Source organism: Mesoplodon mirus (assembly GCF_964341445.2).
Source record: "Mesoplodon mirus genome assembly, chromosome: 15".
Lineage (NCBI taxonomy): Eukaryota > Metazoa > Chordata > Mammalia > Artiodactyla > Ziphiidae > Mesoplodon > Mesoplodon mirus.
Genome location: NC_138991.1, coordinates 24,554,704 through 24,572,441, shown reverse-complemented (window position 1 = coordinate 24,572,441; position 17,738 = coordinate 24,554,704). Strand labels below are relative to the sequence as shown.

General features: G+C 46.6%; 2 protein-coding genes across 2 annotated transcripts in view; one reads left to right on the top strand and one right to left on the bottom strand.

The window, feature by feature from the left end:
* PIGU (phosphatidylinositol glycan anchor biosynthesis class U) overlaps window positions 1-17,738 on the bottom strand; it is a 240,873-nt gene that overhangs the window by 101,120 nt on the left and 122,015 nt on the right. The window lies entirely within an intron of this gene.
* On the top strand, window positions 1,108-16,458 carry DYNLRB1 (dynein light chain roadblock-type 1). The gene is made up of 4 exons (XM_082644644.1): window positions 1,108-1,207; window positions 8,873-8,948; window positions 12,303-12,470; window positions 16,094-16,458. The coding sequence occupies exons 1-4, from the start codon at window positions 1,205-1,207 to the stop codon at window positions 16,135-16,137; spliced, it is 291 nt and encodes a 96-aa protein (XP_082500770.1). The 5' UTR covers window positions 1,108-1,204; the 3' UTR covers window positions 16,138-16,458.

Here is a 17,738-nt window from a genome sequence, read left to right as displayed (position 1 = left end):
TTATTTTAACTGTTACTAATCGGTAGTGTCTGTAACTAGATTTGAACTTCACAAAACTAACCTCACTCCCTGACACTATGTAAATTACATCCTGCACCTATCACGCTAACGCTGTGTGAGTTACATCCTGGGCCTATCAACCCCAAACTTCACGTAAATTACATCGTGGTCCTGGTGTTTATATTCCCTGCGCCCCCTGGTAACAAATCACCCCCTGTAGCTTTTGCATTTCAGAAAGAAGGTCGCAGGCAGATAAACCAGAGACAAAGGGACCCAATTACTGGACTGCCTAACGCCAGCTATGACTGTTTTGAAATAATGCAAGGAGAAAAAGAATGCGAGACTTTCACTACTTTGATCCTTATATACCGGGGACTGCGAGCCCCACATATAAAATCTCCGTTTGGGGGTGGGGGGACACACAGTTCTTGAGGCGCTAGCCTGCTGTGTCTTCCCTTTTGCCTGGCAGAGGAATAAAGCCATCTCTCTTATCCTCCAAAATCTGTCTCGTATTTCTGTTCAGCATCGGTGCACGGAGAGCCAAGATTTGTTGGCAACAATAGGGCTCCAGGAAGAAGGTGAGAAAATGAGGGAGCACAGAAATGTGAGGTGGCGGCTTCAAGGGAACACCGGGTGGCTGCTGAGCTCGGGGTTCAAAGGCTGCGGACTCCCAGGCTAGACCTGACCGCTTCTCTCAGAGCCTGCATGGAATATTCCCAAGGGAGTCGCTCTGGAGAACCCAGGGACGCTTGACTCCAGCCCGAACTCCGGATTTTCCCGCGTTTTCGGAGCTTTTTGGCTTCGCGCCTCATTTTGCCTGAAAGGAGGTCTCAGCAACTCCCGTCCTCGCCTTCAGAATCGCTCACCACCCTCCACCCAGAATCTGCAGATCCAGCTCAGACCTCGGTTGAGAGTTGAAAGCCTCTTCCAACAACGCGAACCAGCGTCTTTTCGGCACAGTGGGCATTAGGAATTTTCCATAGCTTAAGTGCTCCTTTACTGTTCATTTTCGGACGGCACAGGGCAAGTTCCCCTCGAGCCCTGGGGCAGCTAAGATCCGCCTACCCTCCCGCCCAGCCGTCCCACGCTGGCTCCTGATAGGTTACCGAGGCTGTCCGCCTTGACAGGGGGCTGTGCGCAGGCGCAGAGAGGCAGCGGGACTGGGCTGAGGGCTGGGGACACGGAGCTGCCGGATCGGTCCGAGATGGTGAGTGTCTGCTGGGAGCTTGTGGCAGGCGGCCGGGAGGTGGCCGAGCACGACTTCCCAACACCCTGAGCCTGGCCTTCCATCCTCCGGGGGCGGCTCCGAGCGCTGGACTGGGCATCCGCGGGGCTGGGCGGGGCCGGGGCCGAGTTGTCTGGAGGTCGGAACCAGGGCGGCGCGGGCCTCCAGACTAGACCGAGGGGACACCGGATCCCGCTGTCCCTAGACCGGAAGCAGTTGCTTGGGCCTCGGCGAAGGATTGACGGAGATGGGGAGGCAGGCCCACAGGCCTCTGCCTCCTAGCATCCTGGGCCTTGTTGCGAGATAACAACAATAATGATTACACTTCCGGGAAGCTTAATTCGTGTCAGGCACTGCTAAGCGCTTTACCTACCCTGCCCTTCCTCCTCACCGTAGCGCTGTGAAGGAGGTAAGATCATTATCCCCCTTTTACATACTTGGAGTCTAAAGCCTGGTGAAGCTAAGTGCCTTGCCCCAGGAAATGGCAGAGGTGTATTTGAACCCTAGAAACTCGACTGCTGCCTTTCTGTCCCTGTGGTTCTTTCGAGACGCTGGGACATGGTCCATGAGTCAGAAACGAGCGGGATCCACCCTTGGGGTTCCTGCCTTGCTGGCTAGAACTGTGGGCCCTTTACGCCTTTACAGGTTTGTTTTCTTGTGTTTTTAATCCTCCCAACTTGTAAAAAACTTGAAAAGACCTTTTAAATGTTAAATCATGTGAATGGTTTTCGGAAATCGTATTTAAGAATTTAAAGTCTATAAGAAAAATTGAAAAGGAATAAGAAACAGTGCCGTGACCTGGAGGTGACGACTTATAATTAGGCATATTACTCCTATTAGTCATTTTCTCTTCAGTTTTTGCTTTATATAGTTTAGCTGTATACTTTGCTTTATATAGTTAGCTAGTTTATAGTATAGATGAAGTAACTTCATCTTTCACATCACTTTTTAAACTAAAAATTTTTTTAACAAATCTTACAGTAAAAAAGTAATAATAATAATCTGAAAGGATCTAAGTGAAAAATAAATCTCCCACCCAACGCTGACACCCAGCCTCAGTCTCCTTCAAAAACATTGTTAGTTTCTTTTATTAATATATCTATACAAGCATGTATATATATGCCCCCTTTTTCTTACACAAGTGGTAGCTTCCTGCAACCTGTACCATGCTGTTGTGTGTTTATATTCATAAAAGCAAAACATATTTAGATGCACAGTTTAACAAATTGAAGCAGTACCAAAGTATGTAATGTAGAAAGTGTAAGTAGTCCCTATCTCACTTCCCTCTGGTAATGACTGTTGACAGTGGGTGTGTTTCCTTCCAGGTTTGTTTAGTGCATAAGCACATTTATATATAGCCTGTTTATTACATGAAACTGGAACATATGTATTTATACATATTAAGTTTACTTTAGGCTAATATGTATAGATAATCTCATTCTGCAACCTACTCTGTTCACTAAAAGCTATCAAATATTTTTCCATGTCGATAAATACAAATCTACTTCATTCTTTTAAAGGACTGTATTCATATTCTATTGCAGTATATACATTTAGATGGTTTACAGTTTTTCAATCCAGACAATGCTGCAGTATTATTTTTGTCTTTTTTTTTTTTTTTTTTTTTGCACTTATGTTTGTGTTATGTAGTTGTGGTACTTCTGGCATGCATATTTCAACATTTTGGTAGAAACTGACAAATTGCCCCTTAGGATGGTGAGGTGATACAAAAATCATAATTAGCATCCAGTTTTACTCCATCACACAAGTATTTTCATCTTTGTACATTCTTCTTCCTCTTTGTTCACATATGCTTATTTTTCAAGATGTACCTGCTAGTTTTTTGTTTCTGTTTGTTTTAATGTCCAAAGACATATAACTTTGTTGCTGCATCATCTTTGTAATGAATCATTTTTAGTAACTACATAATAGTCAGTGAAATATTTTTACCATAATTTGCCAAATCATTCCCCTGGTGTACATTTGGGTTGCTTCTAGTTCATTAACGGAGATAACACTGTGATGAATGTCTCTGAATGTGTAGAGTTTGTTTTCTTTGTCTTTTTTTTTTTTAATTTATTAGTTTATTTCCTTAGGAGAAATTCTCAGGAAAAGAATTTCTGAGGCAAGGGGACCAACACTTACGGTTCTCGCAATAGTATTGTCCTGTAGCTTTCCCAAAAGGTCGTATTGCCTTCGTACCAGTTTTGCCATAATACTGCCAGCGTTCAAAAACATAATCATTCTGTGTGATATTTTGGAATTACTCCTTTGTTCTATTTGATGCAAATGTTTTTCCCTCCTTTTAATTCATTTTTGTTTTATGGCAATTAAAAATTTCATGCTTCTTAGTCAAATTGGTCACAGTTCCTTTGTGAATCATTTGCTTCAGATGGTTATCCCTCCTATGCCAAACCAATGAATAATCCTGGAGTTTTACTGCTGCTTGTTTTTTGTTGTTGTTTGTTTGTTTGTTTTGTGTGTGTGTGTGTGTGTGTGTGTGTTTTGTCTGTCAGCAACATGCAGCTGGGAGCTAGAGAACCCTTCTCTGATGCAGACACCCATGTTAATAGTAATAAAGAGTCCGGGTGCTGAGGATACCAGTTGGGCTGTCTGTAGGAGCAGGACAGGAATTTGGTGATGTGAGCCGACCCAGAGTATCCACTCAGATATTTCTGGTACCAGTTGACTAGCACTGCAGGGATGACAAACTTTAAAGACAAAGGTGGCATGACTTGGATGCCTAACTAGGACTCCTTTCCCATCTGCAGATGTCTCTGTTGCTGCTTGTGTCTTTTTGGCATCATTTGTTTTCTTTCTTGGCTCCTCAGGACTGAACTTGAAGTTTGTTTTAAGCATTTTCTCTTGAAAGCAGGTGTGCAGTGCCTCCTCTAGACCTCATGACCCCCATTCACCCAGGCCTAGCCCCATGCTACTGGTTGGGGTCAGATTGGAGAAGCTATTTTCTAGTCTTCCAGGAAAAATTTTTATTAAATTTGACTACATAAAAATTTTGAACTTCTGATTATTGAAAAAAATCATAAGGCTACATTTGAAAAGTGGGAGAAGTGTAATTTATATGATAGACAAAAGTCTAATATTTCTAACATAAGTTTTTGAAAATCAATAAGATATATGGAAAAATCAAGACTCAAAAAAGGAGAGATGCAAGCAAATTCCACTTTAACTTCATTGATAAGTTTTTTGTTTTTTATTTTTCTGATGAACCTCACTGATAATTCTTAAACATTAAAGAAAAGTTGGCTTTCTATTACTTGGGTTTTGCCTGTCAGATTAGCAAAGAATCAAAAACCTTGGCATTACTGGTTCTCTTTATTCCTCTGAACATGCCAGACTCCTTCCCACTTCACTGCCTTTGCTTTCATCCCATTGCGTGGAGTGCCTTTCTTTCTCATCATTTAGTTCTTGGCTTAAAGATTACATCTTCAGGTGTTCCTGACCACACTTGTCAAGTAGCATCCTCCTGTCCCCCCCCCGCCCCCCCAGCCCCATCCCTGTACCCTGCAAGAATCTTGGTCATTTGTTTTTGAAGGTCTCTTCCACCAAAATGTGAGCTCCCTGAGGATTGGGACCTCATCATTTGCGGTCAGTGGTATATTCAGCTCTCCTCTTTTTTTAAAAATTTATTTATTTTGGGCTGCATTTTGGGCTTTTCTCTAGTTGCAGTGAGCGGGGGCTACTCTCTGTTGCAGTGCGAGGGCTTCTCATTGCAGTGGCATCTCTTGTTGCAGAGCACGGGCTCTAGGCACGTGGGCTTCAGTAGTTGTGGCACTCGGGCTCAGTAGTGTGGCTCGTGGGCTCTAGAGTGCAGGCTTGGTAGTTGTGGCGCACAGGCTTAGTTGCTGCACGGCATGTGGGATCTTCCCAGGCCAGGGATCGAACCCATGTCCCCTGCCTTGGCAGGTGGATTCTTAACCACTGCACCACCAGGGAAGTCCCTCAGCTCTTCTCTCTTGACCTGCTGTGTGTCCTTGGGCAAAAACTCTTCTCCTTTCTGAACCTTGGTTTTTCTCATTGTAAAATGGAGATCATACTAACCATGGAAAGTTCAGATGAGACGTGTCTGAAAACATTCATCCTAATATCTGACCTATAGCAGATTCTGAGTTGGTCATTGTATATGTGTATGTCCTCCCTTTCTTGGTAAGTGTGTTTACTTTTTAAGCAGCCAGATCTCAGTAGTTGGTTCTCATTAAATTTAGGATCAACTAAACCTTAGCTCCTTTTCATCCTGGGTACTGAACTTAAAAAGGTTGATTTTTTGTAAAACATGGTTGTAGAAATGGTTTTTATTTGTTCCTTAAGTATCTATTGAGCCTATGCTGTACCGGGTACTGGGATTACAAAGTCTAGGTTCCTGCTCCCAGGGTGCCTTGGGTCTGGAGGTGGGGACAGATGCAGAACAGGCAGTTACACTCCACTGTGATAAGTGCTATGGAGTCAGGGTGCGTGGGTGCCTAGAAGAGGGGCAGGTGTCAGAGAAGGCCTCCCGTAGGAGGCTCATGAGCTGAGTCCAAAGAGTTGGGATTTAGCTACCTCAAGTGGTTGAGTGAGGGAGGGAAGATTGCTGCTTTCAGAAGGAGCAGCACATGCCAGGCCCGGGCTCAGGCAGGCTGTGCTTGCCCCCTGCAGTCCGTTCTCCACACAGCAGCCAGGGCCATCCTTTTGAAAGAGATCTTGTCACTGCTCACCGCAGAACCTGCTACTGGCTCCTCACACCCTCCCCATTAAAAACCAAAGTCATTACTCTGGTCTATGAGGCCCCCTGAAGTCTAGTCTGATCCTGGCTCCCTCCCTCATCTGGCTGCCTGCCACTCACTGCCCTCAGCCGCACTGGCTCCTTTGCTTTTTTTCTGGAACACTCTCCCTAGAAATCTGCATGGTTAGCTCCCTCGTTTCCTTTCAGATCTCTACTCAGCTATCACCTTAGTGAGGCCTTCTCTGACCACCTTGTTTAAAATTGCCATCAGCCCCTGCATTCCAGATCCCCCATCCCTACTGTATTTGACATTTGTATTTTATGTTTTTTTTTAAATGTCTGATCCCTTCCCCCCCACCCACCAATGTCGGCCTCATGAGAGCAGGGATTTTTGTCGTATTTTGTTCAATACAGCATCCCTAGGCCTAAAACAACATCTGGCACATAGAAGTTTCCCATATAGTTATTGAATGAATAGCAGTCTTATAAAATTTCATCTTTTTCATTTCAGCCTCACTTTCCAATCTCCAGGGGTATTTTGGACTTTGATTCTGGCATCTTTGGTTTTAGTTTGCCCCGTCCCCAGTTTGACTGCAGATTGTTTGAGCTGCCCTAAATTGCCATCCTACTTCTTCCTATATATGCTTATTCTCATAATGTTGAGAATGTCAGAGCCCTATAGTTCCCAAATCAGAGATGTCTGATCGCTTGGATACACAGAGAGATGGGTTAGAAAAATGTTTTTAAGTAGAAACAATGGGGACTTCCCTGGTGGTCCAGTGGCAAAAAATCCGCCTACCAATGCAGGGGCTGCGGGTTCGAACCCTGGTCAGGGAACTGAGATCCCACATGCCGCGGGGCAACTAAGCCCGCGTGCCACAGCTACTGGGTTCGCGCGCCTCAAGGAGAGAGGCTGCATGCGGCAAACTACAGAGCTCACACACCCTGGAGCCCACGAGCCACAACTGGAGAGAAGCCCGAGCACCGCCACGAAAGATCCTGTGTGCCGCAACTGAGACCCGATGCAACCAAATAAATAAACAAATAAATAGGTATATATGTGGAATTATATAAAAAATAGAAACAATATAATAGAGTAAAAGAGGCTGTTTAAAAAAAAGAAAGAAAGAGACGAAAACCTAATCTATACTTCTCTGCTCTCAGTGTGGCTTTTTATTTTTTTCCATAATCCTTCTAGCCCTCTTCTTGTTTTCATGTATATGCAGTCTCACAGCACTTTCTCTTTGTGGTGGTGTAAATATTCTGATCCCCATTGTTAATGTATGTATTATATTCCTGTGAATGGACATTCCAAAATTTCCTTGGCCTTTTCCCTAATTACTAGGTATTTGGGGCTCCTCCTGCTTTTTTGTTATTGCAGATGTCACTGCAGCAGACACCTTGCTGTGTTCTTTTAGTTCTTTTGGATTATTTCCTTAGGATGAATTTCCAGGAGGGTTACCAGGTCAGATTGAGTACGGTGTAGTTTTGACCACTATCATACTTCACCGCTCCTCTCCAGAATAGTGTGTAGTAGGAGCTCACTGAAAGTCTGCTGAATGAGTTATGATCTCATACATGTATAACGCACTGTATTATACTCTCACATCCACATAGCTAGCCCTGTCCTTTTACCCAAGGCTCCAGATTATAGAGGCATCAGGCTCTCTGCCATTTTGTAGAAGGAACTTGTTTGCCCTTCCCTCTGGCATTTGAGAGTATTCACATGTCATTGGGGGGTGGGTGGCAGAGACTGGATTGTGAGGCTTGTGCCTACTAGAAAAACAACCTTTGTGCTATCTCCGTCCACTGTTTAGAAGCTCCTCCCCCTGGGCCAACTCATTAGCCCATGAGGGTGGGGGACCACTCTCTTGGTGAACAGAGCCTCTGTTTCCAATATAATCTGACTCTCGGCCTGTGAGGAGCTTCTGACTAGATTCTGGATGGGTACAGAAGGGACCTCCTAGAACAAACACTTCGGGCCAGTCTCCGTCCACAGGAAGAGTTAGACCTAGTTCAGTTTAACAGCTATTTATTGAGCCCCTACTCTGCAGACCATTATAGAGACTCCAAGTAAAGCAGTACCTAATGCATCCCCAGAGAGGTACAGTCAAGGCTTCATGGAGGAGGTGATATCTTAGATGATCTAGAAGAATTTGCTGGATTTCAGAAGAGAAGAGGCCTTGTTCGGGTAAAAAGATGTGGAGACAGGGAGTTACGGACATGTAGGTGGAGAGTGGATGGAAGGGTAAAAGAGATGGGAATAATAATAGAGAAGGGCTTGCATGCAAGGTGAGGGCCCAGAGTCTGTCCACCCTGTTTACAAAGTCCATGTGCCAGAGTATCCCACCCAGCCTAGCACCCGGAGATGCAGGATTAATGAGCCCCTTCCTCAGCATTTGCTATGGCTGTGTGCCACGTGTCGCCCTATCTCAGGTGCCAGCTTATTAGGTCACTGACTCTATCCTCATGGGATCATTTTGCTTCCTTTGGGATGTTTTCAGTTGTGCTCTTTGGGCCACAAATGATGATGTGTCTCCTTCCTGTTAGACACCCCTGTTTGGATTTTTTTAAATCATTGGAGTCCTCTGGTTTGTCCCCCAGCTGTACCAAATATGTGAGTCATAGATGTGTCTGTACTCCTGGGAATGGTATTTGAATTCTGCTCCCCAACAGCTGAGGGGCAAAGGGCCCCTGGTGGGCAAAGGGCCAGGAGCACAGCCCCACCCCATACTGGGAAGATGATGGTTTAGATGCTGGTGGTGGCCTAGGAACCATTCCAAATAGGCCTGGGGAGCTTTCAGGAAGTGCCACGTGCCTGGGTGTTACTTGTTTGTTGTTGGAATGTGTGATTCATCTGCCAGGGCTGTGAGGGAGTTGATCCAGCCTTCCTGACCCCTCCTAACCTTGGTCTTATTCTCTGGCAGGCAGAGGTGGAGGAGACACTGAAGCGACTTCAGAGCCAGAAGGGCGTGCAGGGAATCATCGTGGTGAACACAGAAGGTACACCCTCCTTCCAGCCATGACCTGAGTGCAGGCAGGCCCCCAGAAAATAGCCCAACACAGCATAACACTTGCTTTTTACTAAACCTCTCATTACCTGATCTATTTCTCACCCCCCCCCTTTTTTTAAACACCTTAGTGTCCAAACACTATTACTAGAATTCTAAATTTAAACAAAGGAAAAATTCCCTCTACCCCACTGCCCTGACACATCATACTTTTCAGTATGCCATACTTTTTCAGCCCTTGTCCAGGTGCATTTTCTCTTGGTCATAATTATAGTTGTTACTCTTTTGCATATGTTTTACTCATGAGTTTTTGTTTGGGTTTGTTTTTTTTTTTTGGCTCCATGGTTTACATAAGCAAAATTTTTAACTGCCAGTACAATGTTTATTGAGCATCCTACATTTATGCTGTTTCTACTTTTTTTGCTAGGTAATACTCTTGCCAACTTCTTTGGGCCTATAGTTTTCCCTCCTCTTCTGGGACATTATTTCAACAACTAGAAGAGTACCGATGCTAATTTTCTCACCCTGCAGTAGACATGGTGAAGAAGGGAACTGACATTATCACACAGCTGTTCTGTGCCAGGCCACGGGCTGGTGCCTCACAAAACATAGTTTTTCATGTATCCCTTGAAGCAGCTCTGTTGTCTCCATTTTGCAGTGGAGAAGAGTGAGTCTAGAAATTTAATTGATTCACCTACCATTATAGAGCCGAGATGTCATCCCAAGTCTGTCTGAACGCACTTGTGCTCTTTCTCCCACACTGTGCTGTGAAGGACCAGAGGGTGGCTGCTGGACTATGTCCCAGGCCATGTCCAGGGTCACCCAGCTGGGCTCCCCCAATTCTCAAATCCAGTGCATTCAGTCAGCTCTGCTTTGTTGGAGGCTCCTTGAGAGCCTCTGTGTGTATGCACTGTCATTCTGGGCCTTGTTTTGGAAAGGCAGAATTCTCAACAGTGCCTCCTTAAAGAGAGCAGAATGAAAGTCACCAAGGGTGACAGATTGAAGGTGGCATGTCCTCAGAATGTTGTTTTCCAAGTCGTCAGACCCTGGACAGCCCAGAGCCAGGCAGAGTGTGCTCCCCAGCTTTGTCAGACTCTGATTAAACCACGAGGTCATTGTGTTCAAAGGAGGCAGTAGGTTGGGGAGCCCAGAGGACACTGGGAGGCAGCTCGGGTCCACCACTGACCAACTGGGTGGCCTGAGGCTTCCCCTTCCTCTTCAGAACTTAGCTGCCCCAAATGGAGTGGTTGGTCCTTGCTACAGGGAGCTTCTTGCGCCAAGACCCAAAAGACTGTATGTCACTCAGAAAAAGACTCTCTTCTGGGACTGGACATTTTTGACCCCAGATGGGGAGGGAACAGCCCCAGGGGCCGACTCCCCACCTGGGACCCCTAGGCTTCCAGTAGTATTCCAAACCACAAGGCTTCATTCTTGCCTTAAAACTGCCCCAAAAGTTGAGCTTTTTCATTGGGAAAATATAACCCCAACTGCTTACCACCTTTTGGATACTAATGATGAGCACTTATTTTTTGTATATTAATGTGGCAGTATGGCACAGTGGCTAAGAATATGGAATGCGGAGCCAGACTGCCTGGGTTTGAATCCTGACCCTACTTACTTGTCAACTGTATGATCTTAACAAGTCACTTAACCTCTCTGTTCCAGTTTCCTCATCTGTAAAATGTGGACAGTCATTCTGCTTTCTTCTAAGGGAAGCATTTAGGACGGTGCCTGATGTACAGTAACTGCCATATGAATGTTAAAAATTATTTTGTGTGTGTGTGTGTGTGTGTGTGTGTGTGTGTGTGTGTGTGTGTTTATTTATTTATTTATTTATTGGCCATGCAGCGTGGCATGTAGGATCTTAGTTCCCCAAACAGGGATCGAACCAATGTCCCCTGCAATGGAAGCACAGAGCCTTAACCACGGGACTGCCAGGGAAGTCCCTGTGTTTATTTATTTTTAGTTTATGTTCCATTCACGGAGCTCCCACTTCAGTCTCTCATTTACATTTCACACAGTGACCCTGCAAAGCAGGGACGTTTGCCCATTTTTCAGATGAGAAACTGGAAGCTGAGAGCAGTGAGGTAACCTGCCCGAGATCACCCAGCCATAGATGGAGGTGGTCAGAACTCACTGCTCTGTGGGGCCCTTAAGCCCTCTGAAGACTTCCATTAGAGGTGATCAGTTAAGGATGATTGTATTAGGGACCTTTATTACCCCTCTCAGGCTTTCCTACCCCCATGATTCAGCTCAGCTGCCTCTTCCTGCAGGATGCCTTCCCTGACCATCCCAGCCCAGAGGGATTGCTTCCCGCCCCTAAAATTATGACATGCTCTTGTCCCAATCACTTACCAACCACCTGCCACTGCCTGTTGACGTCTCAGCCTTGGCCAAATTTAAATGGTGTTTCATAATAAAAGTGTGAGTTTAAGCAGACTTAACCAAGAATGTAAGGAACAGGGCTTCCCTGGTGGTGCAGTGGTTAAGAATCTGCCTGCCAATGCAGGGGACCCGGGTTCGAGCCCTGGTCCAGGAAGATCCCACATGCCACAGAGCGACTAAGCCCATGCACCACAACTACTGAGCCTGCGCTCTAGAGCCCGCGAGCCACAACTACTGAAGCCCATGTGCCTAGAGCCCGTGCTCTGCAACAAGAGAAGCCACTGCAATGAGAAGCCCATGCACCACAATGAAGAGTAGCCCCCACTCGCTGCAACTATAGAAAGCCCACGCGCAGCAACGAAGACCCAATGCAGCCAAAAATAAAAATAAATTAATTTAAAAATAATAATAATAATAACTGGGCCCTAAGCCTTCCTTGGTGGGAACTGGAGCAAAACACCAGTGATGGTTCTATCTTGACACGGGCTGACCTTTCTTCTTCTATCTACTTTTTAGTATTTACAGATTTGTAGGAGATATTCTCCTTATTTCTGTTCTAAGTGTTATGAATGATAGTCTCTCCTTCTATTGCTGGAAACCAGCCAGTATGATGTGGCCCTGTGAAAGGAGCCTGGCAGTCGAGCCAACAGGCCTGCATTTGAATCCTGACCCCACTGCTTCTCTTTACCTGCTGTGTGACCATAGGCAGGCCACCTCACCGCTCAGAGTTTCTGTTGCCTCATTGGCAAGTAAAGATGGTGACGCCGCCCTTAGAGTAGTTCTGGGGACTGGTGTTGACATACTTCAAGTGCTCAACACTTGCCTGTCAAGCTTTCAGTAAATAGTGGGCTTTGACTGTTAACTGCCAGTCTAGACTCTAGAATTATGGGTGTGGGGCTAAGAGCTGGGCAGAAAGGGTAACCCCAGCGTTCTGCTCAGTCTCTGTCTCGTCTCCCCTCAGGCATTCCCATCAAGAGCACCATGGACAATCCCACCACCACACAGTACGCCAACCTCATGCACAACTTCATCTTGAAGGCCCGGAGCACCGTGCGTGAAATTGACCCCCAGAATGACCTCACCTTCCTTCGAATTCGCTCCAAGAAAAATGAAATTATGGTTGCACCAGGTAAGTGGTCTTCCACATCCCCACTTAGGAGCAGACCCTCACAGTGCACGCTCTGTAGCTATCAGGATGGCTTAGCACATGGGTGTCTCCATAGTTTCCACAGAAAGTCCTGAAGAGCAGAAGGTACAGATTTGATTGCCTCATCACCTGGCCTGTCTCCAGCTGGCGTCCCCAACAAATACTCATTCACAGTGACTCTAGGCCAGACCCCATCCTGGGTTCCAGGCCACAGCGGGGAATTATGTTCTCATGGGGGAGAGAGACATATAAGCATATCACAGTGTAATCCTCACCTTGATGTGGGGGAATTCAAGGAGCACTTGGGAACATAGAGGAGGGTGTGATTAGGGCTACTTGTGGCTGCTTGTGGCGGTCAGCAAAGGCTTCCCAGAGGAGGGAGCACTTGAGCTGAGTCTTGAGGGCACAGGTGCAGAGTAAGCAAGCAGGGTGGGGCTTGGGGGTGCGGGGGTGGGAAAGCTACGCTTGAAGAAAAAGGAATTCAGCGCTTCTAAACCAAAGTGTGAGGCAAAAACACCATGCACTATTTTATCTATTCATTTGCCCACTTCCAAACGATAGTCCCGTTTCTCTGGACCCCATACAGACAGCTCTTCCTCCAGCACTGGAAGAGATTGCTGCTTTTGTTTCACATGAGGTGCTTGGCTTGCACTTGGGGACTGTGTGGTGCAAACCATACCTGGCTTAAGTCTTAGGATCATTCTCAGGGTGATGAGATGCTTACCGTGGGAGGAGCCCATGAGGACGGGGACCGCAGGAGGGGACAGCAGGGCCACCTGCCCTGCCTCACCTCCCTCACACGCACGGCCTGGAGTGGTAGACAGATCCTCCAGGACTGTTTTTGCAGTCACTTCTCCCCCTCCGTCTCCTTTTTGGCTGAGCCCCGTGGTTGAGTGTGCCTGAGCTAAATGTGCAGATGGTGATGGAGGCGGCTGCAGTGCAGCTTGTCTAGGGCACCAGGATATGTGTAGGAAGGAGTGTGAGGTGATACGTTTGGTCCAGTTTAGAAGGGGCCTCAAATGCCAAACTCAGCTGCATAGACTTGACCCTGTGAGCAGAGGTTTGTTAAGGCAGGAGGTGATAGGATTGTGACTGGGGGCTTGGATGAAAGAGGGCAGTGGGGAGGCTGGGACATTGACTGCCCCTGGGCTTTGCAACACAGGTGCCGAGGAGGCTGGCTGCAGAATTCTGAGGTATTTGATGGCGGTCAGCCACTCCTTGCAGCAGAGCAATATTGGTTCTGTTCCCAGGCCTGTTCGGGTCCAGTTGAGCTGCTTGGAAGGATGTGAAGGAGAGACCCATAGAGCCAGTCACAGGGGCCCACAGTCTCCTGGGGACACTCCCTGGAGGGGTGGGGACAGAGCAGGTCAGTCACAAATAAGAACCTAGGATAACTTCAGAGTCATTTATTCCAAAAACATACATACACTGTTTATCAATTTAATCACTGTCTAATGCATCTCCAACCAATGATGAGGTCTCTGATTCTGTCAGCGAAAATAGACTGCAGCAGGCACAGCATCTGTTTTCCCGGCTTCACCTCTTACAAGCATGACTTGTAGCAAATCACAGGACACCTCCAAACCTCTGTTTCTACATCTGTAAAGTGTCTAGTAGGGGCCGGTACTGCTCTGGTGCTCTGAGATGCCTCATCTGGTTGAGTATGTTGGCACGAGTTTGGGCAGAAAGGCTTGGAATCAGATTTGAACTCACATCCCTCCCAAGACTTCATGCTGTGTGATTACAGACAAACCTCCACTCCCCTAGAAATTAGGCTACCAACCCTCCAAATCAGAGCAGACCTTGTGCCCCACCTGGAAGCCCACAGTGTGAAGCAAGGACAAATTACGTGGTCTCCAAGTCGACAGACTCTCGGCGGACAGCATCTCTTGGCTTAAAGCTTCCAAGAATGTCTGCTCTGGAGCAGCTGAGTGAACTCAGTGTCATCAAGCTTCAACACACTGCGTCCCACAGGGCACTGGGAGTACTCTTAGTGAATGTAGAGCTTGATTATTTGGAAGAAAAGACACTGGCATTGCTAATAGTATCTGTTTTTATCAGTTTTATTGGTGGCTTGTTAACTATTTCTATGTTTATTAGTGCAGATTGCTTAGCCATGAAACTTAGTCTTATAATATCTGTTCCTTCCCAGATGTCCATCGTCATGGGAAGAAGCAAGCTTTAGGCTTGAATCTGAACAGACACAAAGCAGACATGGCCAAGGTCCTGCCATTTTTCACATGTTCAGCAGCGGGGCAGACCAGAGGCATTCAGCAGCTGAGTCAAACCCAGCTACCCCACCTGGCATGTTTGCCTTGGCTTGGGCAAGTCATTTAATTCTCTGAGCCTTAGTGATCTCATTAGTAAAAATGAGAAAACACTGGGCCCTGCCTCATAGAGTGATTCAAGGATTCAGTGAGGTGCTGTGTGAGAAGTGATTGACCCAGAGCCAGCACGTGGAAGCCTTGGTGAATGTTTGCAGTTTGATCGTTAAGTGGGCAAAGCTGAAACACCCCGCTTCTCCCACTTCCTCTTTTATAAAGTTAGAGGCAGTCAGGCTCACCCCAGAGGACTTGGACTCGCTATGATTTCATGATGGACATTCCTTCTGACTGGCTGGATCCCCAGAGCTGAAATTCAGGTAGCTTTGGACCCCTTTGACCTGGTGCCTTTGAAATTTTCTACTCCAGAAGGCTCTGGAAGGCTAGCACCTGAACTTAGGACAGAACTGACATTAACCCAAGACTAGCGGGGTTGAGGTTAGAATTCTGTCTTTGATACTAATTAGCTGGGTAACCTTAAACTAGTGGTTCTTCCCGCAGCATCAGCATCACCTGGGAACTTGTTAAAAATGCAAATTCTCGGGCTCCACCCCAGACCCACTGAGTCCGAAGCCCTGGGGGTGGGACCAGCAGTCCCACAGCCTTCCAAGTGATTCCGGCACCCTGTAGGTTGAGAACCATTGCTGTCGGAAACCTTGAACCTGAGTTTCCCTACCCAAAAAAAACGTGATAATCCTTCCTCCCTGTTGGTACTGGGAAGATTAGAAATGAGGATGCGGGGACTTCCCTGGTGGTCCACTGGTTAAGAATCCACCTTCCAATTCAGGGGACGTGGGTTTGAACCCTGGTCAGGGAACTAAGATCCCACATGCCACAGGGCAGCTAAGCCCACGCACCACAACTACTGAGTCCACATGCCTCAACAAGAGAAAAACCCGTATGCCACAACTAGAGAGAAGCCCACACGCCGCAAGGAAAGATCCTGCACGCCTCAACAAAGATCCCTCATGCCACAACTAAAACCTGACGCAGCCAAAGGAAAAGAAAAAGAAAGAAATGAGGATGTGCTGCCGAGCACCACTGCCGGGTAGGGTGAGGGCCCCGCTTCGCGGCAGCCACATGTGCAGAAGCCCCCACAGGAAATTTGCAAGTTTATCTTCTGTTTCCCCAGCAATTGGAAGCAGCCTGAGTATTGATGCTTTTTATCCCTCTCTGCCCCACCACCATTTTACAGTTGGTGTTTTAATGATTTATTGGCTTTGTGGTGTGTTTTTCTCCCATTTTACATTTAGTGATTCGTTTTCCATGTTTCCTCTTTTGCAGATAAAGACTATTTCCTGATTGTGATTCAGAATCCAACCGAATAAGCCGCTCTCTTGGCTCCCTGCGTCATTCCTTAATTTAATGCCCCTCAAGAATAATAGCATTAATCGTGTCAACTGACTGGCGTATGGAAGTCACCTTAGAGCCCTCTCAGACCAATCCGGCTGCAGCTCCACCTACTCCACCAAAGTCATCCCTCTGCTGGCCAGTCGCACCTGATTTTCCAGGAGGAAAATCCCATCCAGGTTTATGGAGCAAGAAATTGTGAGAAGCCCACACACCCTGTTTCCTTCTGACTTTGAGTTCACTTTGTTGCCCTTGGAAAAGGCTGTTTTTCTTTAACTAAAAATAACCAAAACGCTTTCCCTGCTGTGTGTCTTTAAACACTAGGTGGAAAAGGCCTCCCTTCCTGTGTAATCACGTGGTGTGAAGGCTAAGCCCGGTGCCCCCATGGTGGATTGTGCTCCATACTGCACCTGTGGCCACACTTTCTGAGCTGGACCTGTTTTATGACTGGTGTCCTGGTTTCTGGGCCTCTTGTCCCTAGCCACCCCCTTTATCATTTCTCACCCTCACCAATGTTTCCAAAGCTTTTTTTCGACTACACTTCACTGGGGAAAGGAAAGGAAAGGAGTGAAATTTGTTGAGTACTAGGTGTGGCTTATATCATCCTCATAGTTCCCTACAGACGGGGTGGTAAAGCCATCTTAAAGATGAGGAAGTGGGGTTCTCAAGAATGACTTGCCTGAGGTCTCACAGCTGGGAGCACAGGTGTCTGGCTCCAAAAGCTCTGCTCTTTCCACACTGCCTTCCCCAGAAATCCCAGATGGTCTGGTTCACCCGAGCGAGCTCATCCTGGATAAGCATCCACCTTCCCTTAGACTCGAGTCCTGGGGTGCGGTGGGGATGAGGGGCTGCGCCGGACACTCGGTGAGGCTGTAGACCACTCGTCATCCAGCAGCACTTGGATTTTTTTTCCCCAGAAACTACATGTATTTATTTTTTATTAGGTTCTCTTTTTGCCTTTTGTTTCTTGTTACAGAGGGAAAGGATTTAAAACTATAGTGCAAACCTCGAAATTCCCCTTCATTATCCTTCTCCCTTCCCCGGCAGTAACCCCCGACTACAGTGTGAGTTCTTCCATCCGGCAAAAATGCTTTTCTAAATTTTCCAGTCAAGTTTCTTAACAGTATCAGAGGAGTAAAACATGTACCCTTGGGAGCCTAGAAGTATAGTTTATAAGGGCTCGGCAAAATTTCTTCAAAATCTATTTTAGTGAAAGATCATAGGAATTTTCCACTCCATAATCGATATGTTTGTGTTAATATAGAAATAATCCTTTTAAATACTTTTCCCCAAATCTTCAAGTAAAACTGATTCTCTGAGCTATCACTGCATGCTGTCCCTGTCCCTGTGGACCAGGAAGCACATCCTGGGAGGCGGTGACTGCAGGACTGCAGCAAAATGACACTGGATCAGTAATTACCTCAGAGATGCCGGGTTTAAAGGAAAGTGAGGTATGGCCACCACTATCTCCTCTTTGTTCTCAGAGGCTGTTGAGGCTTCGATCCAAGTCTAAGCTTCTGCTGTCCTTTTGTCTTGAGTTTCTCCAAGAAGAATAATGGGAGAAGATGGTCTGAATAAC